We start from the raw sequence: 22,297 nt of genomic DNA, 5'->3' as shown, positions 1-22,297 counted from the left end.
CAATGAGGGAGGCTCTGTGGACGTGGGACCCTCCCAGCCAGATGTGGGATATAATCTCCTCGTGTGCCATTTGCTAAGACCCTTGGTAAAGTGCAGTATTAGGGTGGGAGTTATCTGATTTTCCAGGTGTCATGTGTCTCAGTTTCTAAAGGGATTCCCTTCCCCCTTGCACTTCCCAGGTGAGGCAATGCCTTGTCCTGCTTCAGCTCTCGCTGGTCGGGCTGCACCAGCTGACCAGCACTGATTGTCTGGCACTCCCCAGTGAGATGAACCCGGTACCTCAGTTGAAAATGCAGAAATCACCCATCTTCTGTGTCGTTCATGCTGGGAGCTAGAGGCTGGAGCTGTTCCTATTCGGCCATCTTGCTCGCACCCCCCGCAACTTTGTAATTTCAATAGCTTTAGTAGTTTTTGGTTACATGGATGTATTCTATAGTGGTGAAGTCCCCTTTAAGTTTACCTATCACCTGAATAGTGTACATTGTACCCAAAAGGCAATTTTTCATTTCACTCCTCTCCCACCAACCCCCTTCTGCTTCTCCAGTGTCCATGACACCAGTCTGTATGTCTTTGCATCCCCATAGCTTATCCCACTTAATGAGAACCTGTGGTATTTCATTCCTGGGTTACTTCACGTAGGATAATGGCCTCCAGTTCCATTCAAGTTGCTGCAAAAGATATTAATTCATTCTTTTTTACAGTTGAGTAGTATTCCATGGTATATGTATATATGTTGTGTGTATATTTTATATATATATTTACACACAGACATACACATATGTGTATGTGCATATTTATATGTGCCACATTTTCTTTTTTTTTTTTTTTCTTTTTTTTGAGATCGAGTCTCCCTCTGTCACCCAGGCTGGAGTGCAGTGGTGTGATCTCGGCTCACAGAAAGCCCTGCCTCCCAGGTTCACACCATTCTCCTGCCTCAGCCTCCAGAGTAGCTGGGACTAAAGGCGCCCGCCACCACGCCCAGCTAATTTTTTGTATTTTTAGTAGAGTCAGGGCTTCACCTTGTTCGCCAGGATGGTCTCAATCTCCTGACCTTGTGATTCACCCGCCTCAGCCTCCCAAAGTGCTGGGATTACAGGCTTGAGCCACTGCACCCGGCATATGCCATATTTTCTTTATCTACTCATTAGTTGATGGGGACTTAGGTTGATTTCATATCTTTGTGCAATTATGAATTATGCTGTAATAAACATACATGTGCAGGTATCTTTTTAATATAATAACTTCTTTATTCCTTTGAACAGAATCCCAGTAGTGGGATTGCTGGATCAAATGGTAGATCTCCTTTTAGTTCTTTAAAAAATCACCATACTGTTTTTCACAGAGATTGTACTAATTTACATTCCCACTGGTAGTGTATAAGCATTCCTTTTTCACTGCATCCATGCCTACATCTGTTGTTTTTTGACCTTTTAAAAATGGCCATTCTTTTTTTTTATTTTTTTGAGATGGAGTCTCGCTCTGTCACCCAGGCTGGAGTGCAGTGGCACAATCTCGGCTCACTGCAAGCTCCGCCTCCCGGGTTTATGCCATTCTCCTGCCTCAGCCTCCCGGGTAGCTGGGACTACAGGCGACCGCCACCTCGCCCGGCTAGTTTTTTTTTTGTATTTTTTAGTAGAGACGGGGTTTCACCGTGTTAGCCAGGATGGTCTCGATCTCCTGACCTCGTGATCCGTCCGTCTCGGCCTCCCAAAGTGCTGGGATTACAGGCTTGAGCCACCGCGTCCGGCTTAAAAATGGCCATTCTTACTGGGGTAAGGTGGCATCTCATTGCAGTTTTAATTTACATATGACTAATAATTAGTGATGTTGACCATTTTTTCATGTTTCTTGGTCACTCATATATCTTCTTTTGAGAAATATCTGTTCATGTCATTTGCCCACATTTTAATAACATTATTTCTTTTTTGTTTTGCTGATTTGTTTGAGTTCCTTGTAGATTTTGGATATTAGTCTTTTGTCAGATGTATAGTTTGCAAATATTTTCTTCCATTCTGTAGGTTGTCTGTTTACTCTGTTATTTCTTTTGTCATGCAAAAGGTACTTAGTTTAATTAGGTCCCATTTATTTATGTTTCTTTCTGTTGTATTTGCTTTTGGAGTCTTCGCCATAAATTATTTGCCTATGCCTATATCCTGTGGAGTTTTTCTTATGTTTTCTGTGAGAATTTTTACAGACTCAGATCTTAGATTTAAGTCTTTAATTCATCTGAGTTAATTTTTGTATATGGTGAGAGATAGGGATCCAACTTCATTCTTCTACATGTGGCTGTCCAATTTTCCCAGCATCATTTACTGAATACATATTTTTTTCTATTTGGTCGAAGATCAGTTGATTGTAAGTGATTGGCTTTATTTCTGGGTTCTCTATTCTGTTCCATTGGTCTATGTGCCTACTTTTATACCAGTGCCATGGTGATTTGGTAACTATAGACTGGTAGTATAACTTGAAATCCAGTCATGTGATGCCTCCAGAGTGTTCTTTTTGCTAAGGGTTGCTTCAACTATTTTTTGGTTCCATATAAATTTTAGGATTGTTTTTTCTAATTCTGTGAAAAATGATGTTAGTATTTTGATAGGAATTGCATTAAATCTGTAGATCGCTTTGGACAATATGTTGATTTTCAAAATATTGATTCTTCCTATCCATGAGCATGGGATATTTTTCCATTTGTCTATGTCATCTCTGATTTCTTTCATCAGTGTTTTGTGGTTCTTGTTGTAGTGATCTTTTACCTCCTTTGTTAAATATATTCCTAGGTACTTTATTTTTTGTAGCTATTGTTAATAAAACTGAGTTCTTGATTTTATTCTCAGCTGGCATACAGCAGTGCTACTGATTTGTGTACATTGATTTTGTAACCTGAGACTTTATTGAATTCAGTTATCAAATGTAAGAGTCTTTTGAGGGAGTCTTTAGGGTTTCCTAGGTATACGATCATATCATTAGCAAACAGAAATAATTTGATTTCCTCTTTTCCAATTTGGATGCCCTTTATTTCTTTCTTGTGCCTGATTGCTCTGGCTAGGACTTCCAGAATGAGGATTCTTAAAGGAAAAGAAATCACTCTGCTCTCTAAGCAAAAAAAGATTGACTCAGCAAGCCTAGATGGTTCAAATCCTGCACACTCTGAAATAAGATCTGTCCCTTGAATGACTCTCGGAAAATACACTTCACACTCTTGGAATATTCTGCTGGATAACAGATCTTTCTTTACCTTGGGACTTGGGCCATGCTAGATGGTTGATACTAACAATGTGACTTGTGTTAGGGCTCTAGGACTATGAGATATCAATTTGACCTCTGGAGAAATGGGAGACTGAGTAAGATCAGCCATGTAGGATATTTGATGGCTACATAACTGACCCCCCAACAAAAACCCTGGACACCAGAGCTAGGTGACATTTCCTGGTTGGCAACCCATTTTGTTGCTGGAGAGTCAAGCACTGTCCATATATCTCTACCGGGCAAGGACACCTGGAAATTTGTACCTTGTCTCTCGTGGACTCTGCCATGAATGCCTTTTACCTTTTCTGATTTTAATCTGTGTCCTCTGAAGGTAATAAACTGTAACTATGAATATAACTGCTATTCTGAGCCCTGTGAGTCCTTCCAGGGCATCACTGAGCCTGCAGATAGTCATGGGGCTCCCCAACACATGCTTTCAACAGTAAGTAATGAAGAGAGGCTTACTGGGTAGAAAAACATATCAGAACTGAATCCCCACTCTGCCATACACCTCTGGGTGATCTCATTGAAATCAGTTTATTTGTTCATCTCCTTTGAGATTTAAATAAGATTCTACATTATAATTCATCCATTTTAAAATTAAATATTCATTGAATGTGCCACCTTTTTGTCACATAGTAGATGTTCAAAAAGTGGCTAAAGGTAGAGATGATTAATTGATTTGGCCAGTGTGTGAGCTTCTTCACTCTATTTTAAGTTCGTTAGGTTAGGTAAGGACTCTAAATTTGGACATATGTCCCTCTACATGTTTGTAGACAGGTAAGTTCACAGTTTGTAGTTAATAAATGAGCATTTTCATATGGTTACTTGGCTGCCATTTTCTCTTTATTATCTTGAGCCAAGTCCTCTGATTTCAAACAGTGTTTTTTAAATAATTGTATAGTACTAGAGGCTTGGGAAAACAGCCTAGATATAAAAATCCCCGGGACAGCGCCAGAATAATATTTGGAATATAGTAAGTGTTAGTTGAACATAAACACCTAGAGGATTTTGTTCCAAACACTATTGAATAGGTATATACATTTTCTTTCTTATGCAATAACTGAAATACCAGAAAAATGAAGACTCAAGATATGGAATGAAATATAATTTTTGCCCAATTTTTGCCAATGACTACTACACTGGGGGTATGCCTTTGTTGTGGGGTGAATCGTGTCCCCTCAAAAGATGTATTCAAGCTCTAATCCCTGATACTTGTGAATGTGACCTTGTTTGGAAACAGGGTCTTTGCAGATATAATAAAACTATGATGAGGCCATACTTCATTAGAATTAGCCCTAATACAATGACTGATGTCCTTATTAGAAGAGGACAACTTGGACACGGAGGGAAGATGGCCTTGTGAAGACATAGGCAAAGATTAGAGTTATACTGCCACAAGCCCAGGAATGCTAAAGATTGCTAGAAACCACCAGAAGCTGGAATAGACAAAGAAGGAGCCTTCCTTAGAGCCATCAGAGTGAGCATGATCCTGCCAACACCCTGATTCCAGACTTATGCCTCTAGAAATGTGAAATAAGTTTCTGTTGCATTACACAAAGGTACCCAGTTGTGGCAGTTTGGTATGGTGGCCCAGGCAGCCAATACACAATGCATCCCCCATTCTATCTTGTCATACATAGGTTTTTGGTTGTTGTCTATTATTGCCTTGACAGAATATAATCTGCTTCCTGGAAGGTAGAAGGAAGCAGCCAGGAAGGTGGAGGCAGAAGGAAGTGACTCACCACGGGACTTCGGCCAATGCTGCTTAGGTGGTAGAGAAGGCCTTTTGCATGGTAAATGGTTGGCTGCAGATGAGCACTGGGAGAAAGCCATTGTCTGTTCAAATCTTCCCCACTCAGTGAGCATCTGTGGCTACAGGAACAAGCAATAAGCAAATAAATACACATTCAGAAGAAAATAACTTGAGAAAATAAAGCTCCACAAGATAAACAATTAAACTAATGAGTTCAAAACTTTTCTCTGATTTCTGTCCAATTGGCATCAATTTCAGACGTCCAGAAAGCTTTAGATCTGTCCTTTAAGCTCCAAAGTATCATAATTATTCACAACCCCCAAATGAACTAGAAACCATATTTGACTTGCTATTGGATTATCAGAGTTTTAAGACAAAGTTGGAAAATGTAGTTCCCTATTATATACATCCATGGGGAATAAATTTAATAAATTTCTCTAGGCTATGGATTCTTCAGTTCTACAGATAATTAAGTTGTATTCAATCTATCATACTGGGTGTGTTACATATGATATTTCCCGCTGGTTCAATAACTCTGCAAGGTAGACATTAGAGCACCCCAATGAAGAGACTGAGGCTTAAATATGATTAAATAAATGGCTGGAGATATAGGTCATAAGAAAGAGCTAGGTCTCCCCCCCAGGTTTATTTGCTTCTAACCCTTATTCTCTCTCTTTTATTGCACTGCTTGACATTTACCAAGAGAATCAGAGTGCCTTTTTCAAATATATTATCATGGTATGTTAGAGCAAGAATGAGCTCAAAATCATACATTCCCTCATTTGGGGAATGATGATGTTCATATTCAAAAGTGCCAAGTTACTTTACAAAAGTGACCCAGCTGGTAGTGAGAGGATTGACTGCCATTCACAGTGAGGAAACTGAGATGCTGAGTTGTCAGGTAGAGTGATCCTAAAAGCCCACAACCATCAGAGATTACCAAGGGCAGCCCCTGCACAGGACATGTTCCCAGTAGTCCTGCTAAAGTATTATTTACTCAATAGTGTCAATGAGCTAAGTGCTACAGATTGGGAGGATCAGCACAGCATCTCCAAACCTCCAGCACCCCCAGCTCCTCCCAAGCCCTCCACCATTGTCCTTCTGCACCCAAGCTCAGTGGAATTACTAACAGTTCCCACTTGACTTATGGCCTCCAGAAATGTGAGATGAGTTTCTGTTGTTTTAAGCCACCCAGTTTGTGGTAGTGTGCAGCAACAGCCCTAAGAAACCAATACACAATACATCGTCCATTCTATCTTGTCATACATAGGTTTTTGCTGGGACTCCTCCATCCTCATGCACCCCTACCTCTTCAACGTTTAGGGGATCAATCTGCAGGGGAATTTTCCCTGATTTTCCAGGCCATTGCATCTATCTCCTATTTGCTGCAATAACATCCTGAGGCCCTCTTGATCAGAGTCCTTATGAAACCATTTTGGATGGATTTTTATTTTTATGTCTTTTGACTTCCCGATAAGACTACGAGCTTCCTGGGGGCAAGGACAGTGATAGTCTCTTGGTCACCATCAAAACTCTAATATAGTAACTCTGTCAGAGTTGATATTGGGTAAATAATTTGGAAAGAATAAATTTACCAGCATTCATATGCAGAATCAGATATGATTTCTGTTTTGTTTTCTTTCAAACACACTGTTTTCAATAAACATTGGAGGTAAAAGGAAGGTTCAGTCTTCAGTCTTCTCCTTTTACCGCTTATTCATTTCCATGTTCCTGAAATTATCTTTAAATATTAGCTTCCTGCTGCCTGTCAGACCCTCTTACAACTTACTGGAAACTGAAAATCTTTAGATTAATCACTTATCCTGATTTCTCCATTAAAATGTTTTGACTTGATAAATGGCAGGTCTTGTGCATGTTCCTCTCTGGCTTTTTTTGTTCTTTGCCTGCTTTTTTTCTCCCTTTCTCTTTTTAATAGCAATGACATCTAGAAATAGGGTTTATCAGTTCTGCCTGATGACCAAGGATGAAGGTAAAATATGAAGCAGATTTTCAATGCCGATAGCAACAGAAAGGAACAGGCAGCCCAGACTTGCTCCCGAGCACATTTGCTGTGTTTAAATGAATTTCTTTTCTCAAATCAAGGTACTTGCAGGCACAACATCCCAGAGCCCCAGGATTCTCTTTGACTGCTCTGTGATTTCTCTTTGCCTTGACCTGGATTCTCATCAACACTGGGGATTTGTTTTTTCCTTTGTAACACTGACTATGATGAAATTAGTTGAGGCCCTTTAAAAGCATTTCTGCTTGTATAAATGAAAATGCAAGCATTACATGTGTCCAGCAGCCAGCAATTCTGTATGAACTCTCTCTACATCTTCTTTCCCTATGCTCCATGGAAACCAAGTTCAGGGGCAATATCTACATGGAGAAGGCTCATGTATTACCACTTTGCAGAAATACTATTTTAGATCACAATTTCCAAGAACAAAAAAATAAAGTTTTGTGCTGAAGCCAGAAATCCAAATTTGAATAAGAAGACCTAGTTCCAACTCCAAGCTGGTACCAGATATAGGATTTGAGACCTCTTTGACAGTCAACATTCTCATGTGTGAAATAAATAAGTCAAACATCCCCCTAGCTTTATTTTGAAGATCGAATGAAATATCTATTTTAGATATCCCTATAGAGAAATATCATATACTTCTATCTCTACCTATGTCTGTGTCCATGACTATATCCACATCTGTATCTACATCTATATCTTCATCTATATCTAAAATGCTCTAGGATGCATAGCACAACTTTGACTATATTCACTGGTTCCTTACCTCATCCTAATTTTTTTTCTTATAAAGAATAATCAGATAGCTATATGCAGGGTGAATGGAAGGGAAAAGTGTCTTGACTAGGAACTCCAGGCAAGACGCTGTGATCAGTTTTAAGTAACAGTTTACTTGGACACATCTAAGGGTAGGGGCAGTAGGCTGAACAGAAAAGAATTTAAGAAAAACTGAAAAGAAATAATCAGTAGAAATTGCTGATTGAAATTTGGACTGTTAAACAGGGCACAAAGGAGGACCACATCTAAGATTATCTAAATATAGAGATTTGGAGAGAAATTGGGCCAATGTAAGACATACAGAAGAAAGCTCTTATTTTGGGGAAAATTTGGTTTGTTTGTTGTCTGTTTTGGAGAAGTAGAGGCAATGAATCATTGCATTTGTGTAGATAGATTGTGTGGATTTGGGAAACCCACGTGATTGTATTTGTCTTCAGGACTCTATGGTGGTTATGATTTGGAGAGTATCTCTGTGTGTGCCTAGGGTTTTGGCAGTCCCTATATCTATGCAATTGCAGGTTATTATAATATGTACAACACCTCGAGTGCTTTTCCTTTTAAAGTGAATCCATTTGCTTCCAATCTCTGAATCCATTTGGCATTTTGTGTTAATAATATCAGAGATTCGTGTAGTCAGAGGAACTGTTGCTGCTCTTTCCAGGGATTTGTTTTAAGCATTTGAAGATAAAATGCACTCCATCTTCTTATCTACTGTAGCATTTCTGAAATGACAGCTGCTCCTTCTATGGAGGGAGAATTAGCAGATAGACAGCTATGACTGACTGGCAATAAATTCAGTGTCTATAATTTCTGAAAAGGGGTCCTCTCTCAAATAGTTTGAAGTTCTGCTTTCTTTATAAGAATCATAAAATGGTGATTATTGCACAGTTGGCCCTCTGTATCCATGAATATAGAGGGCCAACTGTACTCAGCCATTTTATATAAGAGACTTGAACATCCACGAATTTTGGTATCCATGGTAGTGGGTGTGCGGAAGGTGTCCTGGAACCAATAATCTGCAAATATCAAAGCACGATGTTATTTTTCCCTCCACCAAAAACTGTAAAGTTACAGGGAAAAATTATCCACTTCATTTTGTTTTTCACAAATAAAGACATTTGATCTGACTTGTCCTCATTATTTTAAAAAGCTTTAGTTTAAATAGCTAGTTTAAGATAAAGTTTATATGCACTAAATATGCCAGATCTAGGATGCTCAGATATCCAGTTTGTCTAGGAATGTTGCATTTTTAGCTTTGAAATGCTTGCATCCCAGTGACTCTCTCAACAAATGCACACCAGAGATATGATAACCTTGCCTAGATCCTTAATTTTAGAAGGTGGTGCAGAGCTGGAATACTTGACCAAAACTAGGCTGAATTATTTTGCACTGACTGAATGTTTTTAGGCGGGACTTTCACACTCCACTGAGGCTCAGGCATCCTTATCACCTATGTTTACCTAGATTGTTTCCCACACGCATTATCTTGCTGTTCTTTTCAGGCATTTACAGCCAATGTCTGGAAAATTCCTAATCCTTAAAACTGAGGTTTTTGTGGGGCATATCTTTTTCCTTAAGAAAAGAGAAGAAAGCTTCTCATCTCCAGAAAATATGGTCATTTTATGACGAAACAAAAGCATCTCAACTGAAGTTATTGAAGAGTCAATCAGCAGCACTAGTCCTAACTAAAAGGTCACTGAATAGAAGCCACCAGCTGCACGATATTCTGAATAAAAGGGAACTTTAAAGGCTGGACAGTTTCAAGGACAATGATGTCACTAAAAATAATTCTTTTAACATTAATTGTGGATCTCGTTTATCTGCTGAGAACAGGGATCATCCAGAGGTTGGGAAACAAGTAATATAACCAAGGGCTTTAACAACTAGATCCTGAACTACCAGGACTCCTAAAGCCAAGAAAGGACCATAAGCAGAGAAAGAGTAAAAGTGAGTCACTTTCTAAAAATGAATCTATAGAGGTGCTGTCAGAATACAAGAGGATTAAAAAATCTCCCATCTGTCCATGACTAAAAAGTAGAGGGACAGAGTCCATCAGACTGAATAAATGATGCCAGCCTCGATAATATTAGTGCCTGCAGCACAGCAAGCTCTGGAGCCTAAAGAGAGGCAGCATGTTTGAGATTTAGGCAGCAGCTTCACCATTCACTATACATCCTAGGTGCAGAAGGCAGCAAGGGTGCAGGAGGAGAATATCTATGAAGGCAAAGAGATACATTAAAGCTTCAAGAACATGATGAACAGCATGGGGACCATCGGCCAGACACTGCACCTAGAGTTTTCCAAATAAACATGGTTTGGATGGAGAAAAGGAAAAAAGAGGAAAAAAACAAAAGACAACTTCATTTCAAAGCTACAAAACAACCAGAATTGTCAGCAACATATTATGTTCAGGATATTTTTTGTCATGCAAAATGCTCAGGAGAGTCAATAATCCAGAGAGCAAGGGAAGATAAGAGATCTAACACAGCTGTTCCTACACACCTCCAGGAACCCAGGAATGGGTTACCAGAGGTATGATCACCCCAGAGCCCAGAAATGGGAAAGCCAAAATCTTTAAAGATAGGCCAGAAGAACTGACCTGAGTTCAAATGTCATCTTTGTGAAAGAAATTACCCATAGTTAACATTTGAACTTTGGTAGGTCTAAATACAAAATAGTTGTTCTTTATGTCCTTGTTCCTCCAAGGGTAGTCACAAAGGAGGAGCAACAACATTACCTGGCAGCCTGTTAGATATATAGAAACTCTAGTCCCAACTCTGAGTCTGCATTTTAACAAAATCCTAATGGAGTGTGTATGCACATTAAGTGAAAGAAGCAGTGCTTTCTACTAGACTTTAAGGAAAGAAAGAAAAAAAAGAAAATTAACATTTACAAAGGAATTATTACTTTATAAAGGGATTTATTGCCACCATGCTTCCAGGAACTAGAACACATATTTAGGATTTTTAGCCTCTCATCTGGAGCAGAGCCAGCTCCAAAAGCTTGAAGACACCCCTACTTACATACTTGTCCACCCCATTTTTCCCACCGTTGTGTTAGTCTCTTACATATTTTAATTTGAACACCAATAGAGAAGATTAAAATGTAGTTTTTATTTCTAAGTTATTTTCACAAGTCTGATTTCACAATATCATTCGAAAGATCACAAGACCAGGACAACTTCAGCTGAAATCAGCTCAGACCAGATTAAGTGATGAGCCAGATTAGCTGCAAATATAGAGAGAGCCCTAGGGCTTCACTTGCATCAATCAAGAGCATGTGATCAGTTAATTCACATTTCTTTTAGTTTTATTTTATTTTATTTTATTTTTTTTGAGACGAGTCTCGCTCTGTGGCCCAGGCTGGAGTGTAGTGGCCGGATCTCAGCTCACTGCAAGCTCCGCCTCCCGGGTTCACACCATTCTCCTGCCTCAGCCTCCCGAGTAAGCTGGGACTACAGGCGCCTGCCACCTCGCCCGGCTAGTTTTCTGTATTTTTTAGTAGAGACGGGGTTTCACCATGTTAGCCAGGATGGTCTCGATCTCCTGACCTCGTGATCCGCCCGTCTCGGCCTCCCAAAGTGCTGGGATTACAGGCTTGAGCCACCGCGCCTGGCTATTTTTTTTTTTTTCAAGATGGAATTTCACTCTTGTTGCCCAGGCTGGAACACCATCCCGGCTCACTGCAACCTCCGCCTCCTGTGTTCAAGTGATTCTCCTGCCCTAGCACCCAGAGTAGCTGGGCTTACAGGCATGTGCCGCCATGCCCGGCTAATTTTTTGTATTTTTAGTAGAGACGGGGTTTTGCCATGTTGGTCAGGCCAGTCTCGAACTCCTGACCTCAGGTGATCCGCGCACCTCGGCCTCCCAAAGTGCTGGGATTACAGGCATCAGCCACCGCGACGGGACAGTTAATTCACATTTCTACACAGCACTTGTTCCCACATACAACTGACTCAATGAAAATAAATATTACTCCCTATGAAGGCCGGGCGCGGTGGCTCAAGCCTGTAATCCCAGCACTTTGGGAGGCTGAGACGGGCGGATCACGAGGTCAGGAGATCGAGACCATCCTGGCTAACACGGTGAAACCCCGTCTCTACTAAAAAATACAAAAAAATTAGCCGGGCGAGGTGGCGGGCACCTGTAGTCCCAGCTACTCGGGAGGCTGAGGCAGGAGAATGGCGTGAACCCGGGAGGCGGAGCTTGCAGTGAGCTGAGATCTGGCCACAGCACTCCAGCCTGGGCGGCAGAGCGAGACTCCGTCTCAAAAAAAAAAAAAAAAAAAAAACTCCCTATGAAACAGCCCTCTAAGTTGAAAGTTTCTTTCTTTTTTTTTTTTTTTTTTTGAGACGGAGTCTCGCTCTGTCGCCCAGGCTGGAGCACAGTGGCCAGATCTCAGCTCACTGCAAGCTCCGCCTCCTGGGTGTACCCCATTCTCCTGCCTCAGCCTCCCGAGTAGCTGGGACTACAGGCGCCCGCCACCTCGCCTGGCTAGTGAAAGTTTCTAAAGCTATGTCATCAGACTGTGAAAGAAAAATACATCTCGGGACCCCAAGATCACTAAGCCAAAGGGAAAAATCAAGCTGGGAACTAATTATTACTTTTATAATAATTAAAGCAAATAGAAACCTTTGAAAAATTCCATACCCACTCCTGATAAAGACAATCAGGAAAAAAAGAATTGACAGATACTGTATGTGTATGTCTGTATACACACACACATGCACACACACGTACATTCCTAAAGCCAGGAATTCTAAGACTTAAAGGAAGAATTTTTCTTAATGGAGAAACTCCAGAGGAATTTCCACTAAGAGCAGGCACAAGGTAATGAGGATCACTCTCTCCACAACTCTTCAATGTATGATTAGAAGTATTACCCAATGAACCTAGACAAGAGACGTCATTCAGAAGAATGCAAATCAGTAAAGAAGATGTGAAACCATGTGTATTTGCAGGTAACATTACAGCATACCTAGAAAACCAACTATTAACTCAAACAGTAAAGGAATTTAGTGAAGTAGCAGGATACAATATTAGCATACAAAAGTAAATTTCCATATAGGAGAGTAGTTGAATAATTTGGTGCAGTCACAAAATGAGGTATTATGCAACTATGTAAAAAAAGAGGAAAATCCCAATGAGATGATATGGAGTGGTAATTTTTAGGATATGGAGTTAAATGATAAAGTTGAATGAAATACAACTTTTAAAAATAAAAATATACAGTTAAGGGATAACATAGCATAACTAAGAATGAAGGAGATGAACAATATACATGCATTTATTCCTTTGTGCAAAAATACAAGAAAGATAAATCAGAAACTAATAAGACTGATTGCCTAATGAAGGCTGGTGGACATGGGGTGTAACACACAGAGAATAGGTAACTGGGAATGGGGTAAGAAGATTGAGGGGCAAGTGACATTTCCCTGAGCATACCTTTTTGTCTAATTTCAACTTTTAGAACCAAGTTAACATTTCACATACTCATATCAATCAATAAATAAATATAATCAAACACAGGAACCATGGAGAAAACCCAAATGGGTTACAAACATTTATAAATAAACTCTGTCACAAATGACTAACACTAAAGAAAGTAAGAAGAAAAGAACTGAACTGAGTAACTTTAGAAAATAAAATTTTGGCTTTAAATGATAAAGCTAAGGACAAAAAGAATGATACACAAATTTGTTTTTCATAGCAGTATACAATTCTGAGCTAGCAATTCTAAAACTACTTTATGTGTATTCTAGGATTGAATAAATAAGTAAATCAATTATGAATAACAACAACCAGGTTTCTCATAGTTATAGAAAGGAATTACAAATAAGGAATTAACACTGTGATGTACTGAAATCAGAGGTATCGGCATGAACTCATGATTTTATATTTACAGATAGATGGATAAAGAAATAGATGTGTGTGTGTATTCAAACATGTATTTCCTAGCTCTGACTACTAGAAGAACCAAGAAATACTAACGCCCCATTAGCAAGAAACATATCTAGTTCCGAGATATCAGTTTCTAAATACCATTAGTCAATAAAAGAAATCAGGGCTGCTTGAAGAAATGCCTGGTTTCAGAGGTGGGGCAGAAGAAAAGAATATCCATCTAGAACAGAATATGTAATGGTGCCAAAAAGTAAGGAAGTATTTTTAAATAATGGGGACATGTTGAAATGACACAGAGATGAATTCTAAGGGAACCACAATGGCAAAATACAGTAAGATTTGACCACAAACAATAATACTATGTTATAACCCATAGAATAAATTAAATATTCATAAATTCATAGTGATATAAATAAATAAGTAGGGAAGAAAAAACAGCTCTTAATTTTAGTAGAATTCCAATTAGTACATAGAGAAGTAGATTTATAAATTTAGAGAAAAATTTAAAAATCTTATCATTTGATGAACATCACAGTTATAATTGATACAAGCAACAATCAGCAATGTAGCTAAAGTTAGTGGGTAAAAGTGTAATGAGCAACGGAAGATTTACATAGACTAAGAGTGTCTCCCCACAAGACACTTACTATTCCCAAAGGGAATAATAGTAACTTTATGATGGAGAAGTCTGGAAGATACCACTTTATTCAAATGATGAAAGTTAATACCACCATTTGTGAGGCATATCAACATCACACACCCCTGATATGATACAACTGAGAAGGGTACAACATCACCTGTGTGACAACCTTGCCAGAAATACAGTCACTATTTAATAATGAGGAAACATGAGACAAACCCAATTCAAGGGATATCCTATAACTCACCAGTACTCTTCAAAAAAGTCAAGATAAACAGAAAAAAAAAAAAACCTGAGGAACAATTTTAGATTAGAGGAGATTGAGAAGACACAACTACTAAATGCAATATATGATCCTGAAAAAACAGCATTATTGAAATGATTGGTTAAATCTGAATAATGTATGTAATTAATACTAGTGTATTAATGTTAATTTCCTGGTTTTGATCATTATCTTACAGATATGTAAAATAAAATGTTAGCATTTAGGTAAGCTGGGTGAAAGATATACAGGAATATGTTTATACTATTATAACTTCTTTGACAGATATAAATTATTTCAAAATAAATACTTAAAAGAGTTTTAAAAGTTATAACTTGAAAAAAGGAAAAAAATCTATAATTTATAAAAAATAAGAATTAGAAAAACTAAAAAATCAGGTAATAATAAATGGTTAAAAAAATGAAATATCGTTTTGTAAATAAAACCTAGTGTAGAAAGAACACAAACATGAATAAATAAGACAAATAATGCCTTTAGAGAAAAACGTAAAATTAAAAATTTTGTTTTAATTCTATAGAAGGGCAGAAAAAGATAACAAGGACTCAAGGCAAAGTGACAAATATTGAAGATAGGCAAAGAACATCTAACATAGTAGTTTTTGAAAAAGAAAAACAAAGGCAAGGATCAAAAGAAATACTAAGACTTCAACCAACACCAAGAGATAATCGAGTGATATTACTGGATTTTAAAGAAAAGAAACTCCCCAATGCAATCCCTCCCTCCTCCCCCTTAAAGCATAAAAAAAAAAAAAAAAAAAAAAAAAAGAAAGTTAATTCAAAGGTAATTCCATAGAAGAAAATGGTTATATAATTAAATTTATATATCAACTCCATATCTATTTTAAAGCTTAAAATAAATTTATAATCTTTCTGTGTAAAAAAAAAGAAAACTATGTATCAAAAACTATGTATCAAAACACTGTAAATTTACTTAAATTTAAGAATTATTAAAGTACTTGAGAAAGTCAAAAAAAAAAAGAAAAGAAACTCATTGGAAATCTACGTAATAACAGGATAGGACTTACCAAGGAAAAATTAGATTACCCCTTTTTGAGGACAATGCTTCAAAAGAAAATTGAACAGGGATATTCAAATAATTAAATAAAAATATTTAAAGAAAGAAAATGTGAGACAATGATTTAAAGTCCAGAAAAACTGATTTTTCAAATATAGAGGTATAGACAAATTATTATCAATATTCAGAAACCTAGGAAATATCATCCCCATAAGCCTTGTCCTTAAAAATATATTAGAAAAACCCAGATAAACAAAATGAGCAGAAAGATATGGACATTTTCAATTTTTGCAAAAGTAATTTGAGGACACCTCTGCCACAGACTTGATTTTACCTTACTATAATGGTTTCTTCCACTAGACATTCAGCACTTTGAAGACAAGATAGTGTTTTGCGCACCTCTGTGCTCCCCAGAGCCTGAAAGAGTAACTGGAACACAGATATTATTTCATAAACATATATTCACATGAATTAAAATGGCATTTAATTGTATATTTTAATGCCCTAAACTGTGTTCAAAACCTTTTTGTTAAACCTAAAAAGCAAAATAAATGCTTTCTGACACCACAAAAGCAAGAACACATTATTCTCTACATTTATTTATATCTTGGTTGTTATGTCTGCCGATGTAAAATGAAATGGATAATTATATATTTCATTTAATATTGAAAGCTCCTATCACATGGGAAAAATAAACGAGCCCTACTTCATCCTTTTGTTTTAAACCAGGTGAGTATCAAAAACTGTTCTTCCTCCCAATCACCATTATCTCAATCATCATCATCATCACCACCATTATAATTCACATTCATTAAGCACTTATTTTGAACCATGCCTTTTATTAACTGCTTATATGTATTCTCCTCATTGATCTTCACAACCACCCTAGAGGCATTTGTAATTATAATTTCCATTTTGCAGATGAGAAAGTTGAGATTTAGAGATGTTAAATAACCTGCCGAAGGTCACACAGCTAGAGTAGCCTCTGAATAAATAGTAAACTATATAACAGAGAAGACAGTTACTTATATGATGCAAAAATGTCTTAACCATCTAATTAGCATGATTTATCCAGTGTTTGCAATGGATGAAAAGGGATGGGGAAGAAGCCCACGGAAATGAAAGGTGTCTGCTTCCCACACCTGTATGAACCAATGTGTCTCAGCTTCTGTCTGATTTGCCTGTTGAACTTTGGAGTCCAATTTTGTTTGAAGAAAGGATTTCACTGCTTAATATTTTTAAAATGGATGGGCTGTGAGGCCAATGCTGTCACCAGACCATAAGCCTTAGAAATCTTTTGACATCTTTGTGGTTTTCTTCTATGTAAAATTAATATTCCTCTTCCCATTTGACAAGTTTGTATCAGGTACTAAATTATATTCAAAAGACAAAAATGTCATATAAAAAACATTTTATTCACTAATTCACCATACATTTGTTGTTCAACTAGAGCACCTACTATGTGTCAGATACTATTCTTATTCTGAGGATTCCAGCAGTGAATAAGTCCTTCCAGGAATTTACATTCTGGGGATTATTATCAAGTGCCATCTCCAAGCACATATCATGTCTCTCTTGTTCTGTCAGTTTCTCAGCACCAACCCATCACAGTGGTCAGAAGGTGACAGACAATGAATTCACCTTTATCTGAGGAATAAATGAAAGTCAACTCCCCATTCTACTGCTGTCAGAATATTCTTTATCTGGACAGTCAATCTCTAAATTAAAACTGCAGCTTTATTTTTTACTGTGAATTCAACAGATTTAATTATGAAATATTGATAGTTCCTGATCATCTCTGTCTCAGCCGGGGCTTCCCCTAGGCTGCTGCAGTCTGCTTTGGATTAAAAGTCATTGTATGTTCCTTGTTGGAGAGAAACCTTTAATAGAAAAATATCATGTAATGTTCAAAATCATTAACGTTAAGAAAAATAGACATTGTTTTGTATAAAGTTGCAGTGGAACTTCTAGTCTCCTATCCCTAATGCAAAAAAGTTGATAAAGAAATTTAGAGCTGAGTTTTCTCGAAGAAGCTCAGAAATTAGAGTCCTGTGATGAACCATAAGACCCCATATTTATTTTCCTAGTTGGAAAGAATGCATCAGGTTTTACTTGTTCTTTTTTTCTATGCCTAAGAGCCTTCCTCATATTCAGATAAATTTTCTTTACAGACCAGAAAGGAATCTCCCTGGTGAGTGGATCAAGTCCAAATGTGTCTCTAGAGAGTAACAACTCTTCTCCTTCCAGCTAACTAGTAGATGTAGAAAAGAAGGTGATTCTTATGCTTTCTTCAGAGGATGTCAATGTGTCTAACTCTGGGTGTATAATAAAATCCTCATTCGTCTCTTAGGACAAGGAACATAGATACAGAAAAATAATTTCTGCTGATTGTGTCTTTAAGTAGCTAGGAAACATTTATCCCATTCCCTGAAAGCAATGCTGACTGCCAATACCATCCTAGGTAAAGGAATGGCAAGAGTCATCTTGGAATTCTGGAGTTCCTTTTCCTTGACTTCTGGTAGGAGAAAATGGATAGCACTCAGTGCTGAAGAAGAAATCAGAAAAAAACAAAAAAAACATAGAGCTTTAGCCTTGATTTTGACACTTGCTACGATGTAATCCCAAGCAAGTTCCTTAGTTTTGGTTGGCTCAGAGATGTTGTTTTGTTTGTTTTGTTGTTGTTGTTGTTGTTGTTGTTAAAGCAGAAAATTAGAACACATGATCTCTATCCAAGGTGACTTATCCTTTGAAAACGCTAATTCTAGGTAAAGGCATGCAAAAGAAAAGACAAAAGTGACAGTGGCATACATAAGGTGAAGAGAAAGAGAGGGGAGGTAGGTTAAAAGGTTTTATCTTTTGAAACCCAGATTCATAAGGAGAAAAAATGCCTACGATTTATTATCTCCCATATAAATTGCAGCTATTGCCTCCTCACTGTTTTTCTCCTCTCCTATCTCTCATAGTGTTTCTCCTCCAATTTGACATAATTCCAAATGTATATTCAAATTCTTTCACTGACTCCTGTTACCTAAAAAAGAATGCATAAACTACTTTGGCTGGCATTCAAGATTTTCTACAAACTGGTCTCAGTTCACCAGTCCAATTCAATCTTCTATTGCTGCCCAACACAAACCCAGTGGTCCAAGCAAACCATATTTCCTTATTGTTCCTAGGCCACTACGTGCTCTCCTAACTCTCAAATCCTCTCACCTGCTGATGGAACCATGTCTGAAGTCTCAATCTTTTTCTTCTCCATCTCTGTCTTATCCTACTTGTCTTTCAGGAAACTTATCAAGCCTTGCCCCTTTTATGAGACTTCCTTTGACTACAATCTATAGCAATTTCTCCAACCTCTAAAATTCCTTAAGAAAAGAAAAATGGTGAAAAGTTTATGTGTGTATCACCAGATTCTGGCTGTGTGCATTCTAGTCTGGATCTCTCGCTGTATAAATTTGGCCAAGTTATTTAACTTTGTTAAATTTTGGAGTGTTCAATATCAGATGATGAATACACCTGTCTTTTGATTTCTACCTAAGGGTGATATCAGTATTTAACTCACAGGATTTTTGATTGTTTGTTTCTTAGGCTTAAGTGTCATAACACACTTAAGGCACTTACCAAAATGCTTCATATATAATCAGTGATGAACAAATGTTTGCATTTTTTAAAAGCAGTTCTTTTTAGCATTCATATTTGCATCACCATCAATACTGTCCTGAGATTTCGCTTAACTACAGATTTAGATTATAAATCATTTGAGGATAGTACTGCATCTTGTATGTTTATTGAATCTGCTTCAATACTCATCATCATGTCCTACATTTAATGGATCTCAGTAACTACTTATAATATACAATCTTAGAGACTAATTGGATCATCAATATAGGGCTTTTTTAAGACTTTCAGTAAATCATAAGAATAAAATGAAAATAAGAGGAGAAAAAGCTATATTTATCATTTAATCCTCAAAAAATCCTATTTTATATTTAAAGAAACTGCAGTTCAGAAGGTTTATGTAACTGTTCATAGACATGTATTTCAAGCACGAATTAGATCCCAGGTCTTTAGCCAATGAAAAATAGGTGTCCTGGAAAAAGTCTGGAAATTTCTTTACCTAAAGCACAATCTTTTTCTAATCCCTTCTTTTTTCTCATTATTTTTCCCCTCTCTCTCAACACACTCTACTATTTTGTTGCAGAAAAGCTTTTGTGTTGGTTTGAATTCCATCCAGATCTTCCACAGCCTGTTGATATTGTTCAGCTGACTCACACACAAGTGGTTCCAGGAAATTAAAAGGCAAGTGACAGGCCGGGCGCAATGGCTCACGCCTGTAATCCCAGCACTTTGGGAGGCCAAGGCGGGCAGATCACGAGGTCAAGAGATCAAGATCATCCTGACCAACATGGTGAAACCCCATCTCTACTAGGCTTCCTAAACAAAGAAGGAAGGAACACCAACTACCCTCTCTCTATTGTCATTAAATGGCTCGCCTAATCACCGGCTGCTCAGGTCAAATACATTACAGTCATCTTTAAGGCATCCTTATCACATACCCATAATCCTGTTTAACAGCAAATCTTACAGACTCTGTCTTCAAAATATTTAATATATCCAGAAACCAAGTATAACTCACCACTTTCAACACTACCACCCTGCCTAAGCCACTATTTTCTTTTACCTGGACCACATCAAGGGTTTCTTAACTGCTTTCATTCTACCTGGCAGTCTCTTTCCCCAAATATCCATGGTTCACTCTCTCAAGTTTCTGTTCAAATGTCATCCCATCATAGAGGATCTTCTTCCCACCTTTCACTTGCTTGTTACCCTCTATTTTCCAACCTATATTATTTTCCTCACTATACTTAACACTATCCATCATTGTATTACATATCTACCCTAGTTTAGTTCATATTCCCTCTTCCCCACTAGAGTGTAGGCTCAATGATAACATGAGCCTTACCTCTTTTGTTCAACTACTGTATCCTCAGCCCCAAAAAACAATTCGTGACATGTAGAAATCACCTTATCAATAAAGAATGAATGTATGAATTCTCCAGTCTCTAGTTTCTGGGAAAGATATTTTTATGGTCTGAGTATATTTTCCTTTTAGAACAGTTGCAGTTTAAATACGGATATGGTATTAATGGATCTTCCATGAAATGATTAGATCTTCATCTTTCTTACTGATAAGTATGCTTGATTCTTTTCAATGATCTAGCTCCTTCAAAGATATTGCATTAACATTTTAGAGTTATTTTACTTTATTTCCACTAAGATCCAAGGAGAAAATCAGAGGGCTTTATCATTAGTAGTTTGGCTGCATTTTTTTATTCAGGGAGTCATTTTTGCAATATGAGAAATCAAAACATCTTTATAGTTAGGTCTCATGGATCAGAAAAAAAATGTTATCTTCAGTTCACTGGGTATTTTAAACTAAAATATACACTTCGAGCTAAACATAGTCAATATGACTTTTATATATATTTATAAAAGAAAATAATTCTCACAATAATATTCCTTAAGAAAAATTATCCTACATGAGATGATACCTGCTTTCCTTCTTTGTTGCTCTCCCTTAAAGGTGAGAAAATCTCAAACAAATCTTGAGGAAATAAAATGTACACATTTATTTATTCCGTGCCAATCCTTTTAGTACAAGACTCTAGGTGCTACCTCTCCCCTCCCTCTAAGGCTCCAAATTGGGTAACCACAATTATCAGGAAGGGGCTGTTTTCTCCTTTCACTCGGTCATCAGTTCTGAATTTATATTTTAATGGGCTGTCAGGTATAGTGCAGCAGATGGCAAGTGGAATCCAATTAGTGATGTCTTGCAAATTGTGTCAAGACTCTTTAATTAAGATTGTTTTCTTGAAAAGCTATTGGATGAGTGTTAGCTCTGTTCACAGGCAAAAGGAATCAGCACCGCACTGGTCCTTATTTGACATGACTCAAAGCTTCCTGAATGGAAACAGACTTTTTTCCAGGGGCATTTGTTGAAAAAAATTAGAGGCAATTGCTAAACATCATGGATCTCCAAGACAGTAGAAAACAGTTGGGCAACCAATGGGCAAACCACCAAACTTAAAACTAAAAGGTGTAGAGAAAATGTCCACAGGGAGATTTTGAAAGCTCTAAAGTATTTCGAGAGACCCGCGTGCGTAGGATTGTGTGTACACTCAGCTATGTGCGTGCTCAGGAAAGACCTAAAAAGGCCCTGAGCTCTCAGTTGTGACAAACTTTGAGGCTCTGAACAAGCAGGAGGTGAAGATTAAAGAAGAGATGTAAACTGTCTGACTGAGTGTTGAAGACATGCCCAGACATCAACAGTAGGTTCCCTAGCAAATGCTATGACACGTATTGGTTACAGAACACTAAGAAACTCTGTCTAATCATTAGAAGACTGCTAAGCTAACCAAGCAAAGACTTTAATGGCCACACATGACAAGAACATAGACTTTACAGATTAGTTCAAGAAGTCACTAAACAAACAACAACAAATCCTGGGTTTGGGGAAGAATCTAATTTCCAGAATTGCAACATTATGTATTTAAAATTTCTACTTTTCAGCAAAAACTTTATGAGATATTAAAAAAAAACTATAGACCATATACGGAAAATATAACAGCTAATAGAAACTATCGTTATGGAAGCCCAGATA

General features: G+C 37.5%; 1 protein-coding gene across 1 annotated transcript in view; it reads right to left on the bottom strand.

The window, feature by feature from the left end:
• LOC115897583 (cytosolic carboxypeptidase 4-like) overlaps nucleotides 1-22,297 on the bottom strand; it is a 174,436-nt gene that overhangs the window by 33,825 nt on the left and 118,314 nt on the right. Inside the window, exon 3 of the mRNA XM_030930839.1 lies at nucleotides 4,992-5,121. Within this exon, the coding sequence (XP_030786699.1) occupies nucleotides 4,992-5,121 (130 nt within the window). The remainder of the gene's footprint in view (nucleotides 1-4,991; nucleotides 5,122-22,297) is intronic.

Source organism: Rhinopithecus roxellana, chromosome 5 (genome assembly GCF_007565055.1).
Source record: "Rhinopithecus roxellana isolate Shanxi Qingling chromosome 5, ASM756505v1, whole genome shotgun sequence".
Lineage (NCBI taxonomy): Eukaryota > Metazoa > Chordata > Mammalia > Primates > Cercopithecidae > Rhinopithecus > Rhinopithecus roxellana.
The sequence above is the reverse complement of the archived record's forward strand: the minus strand, read 5'-3'. Positions and strand labels throughout refer to the sequence as shown.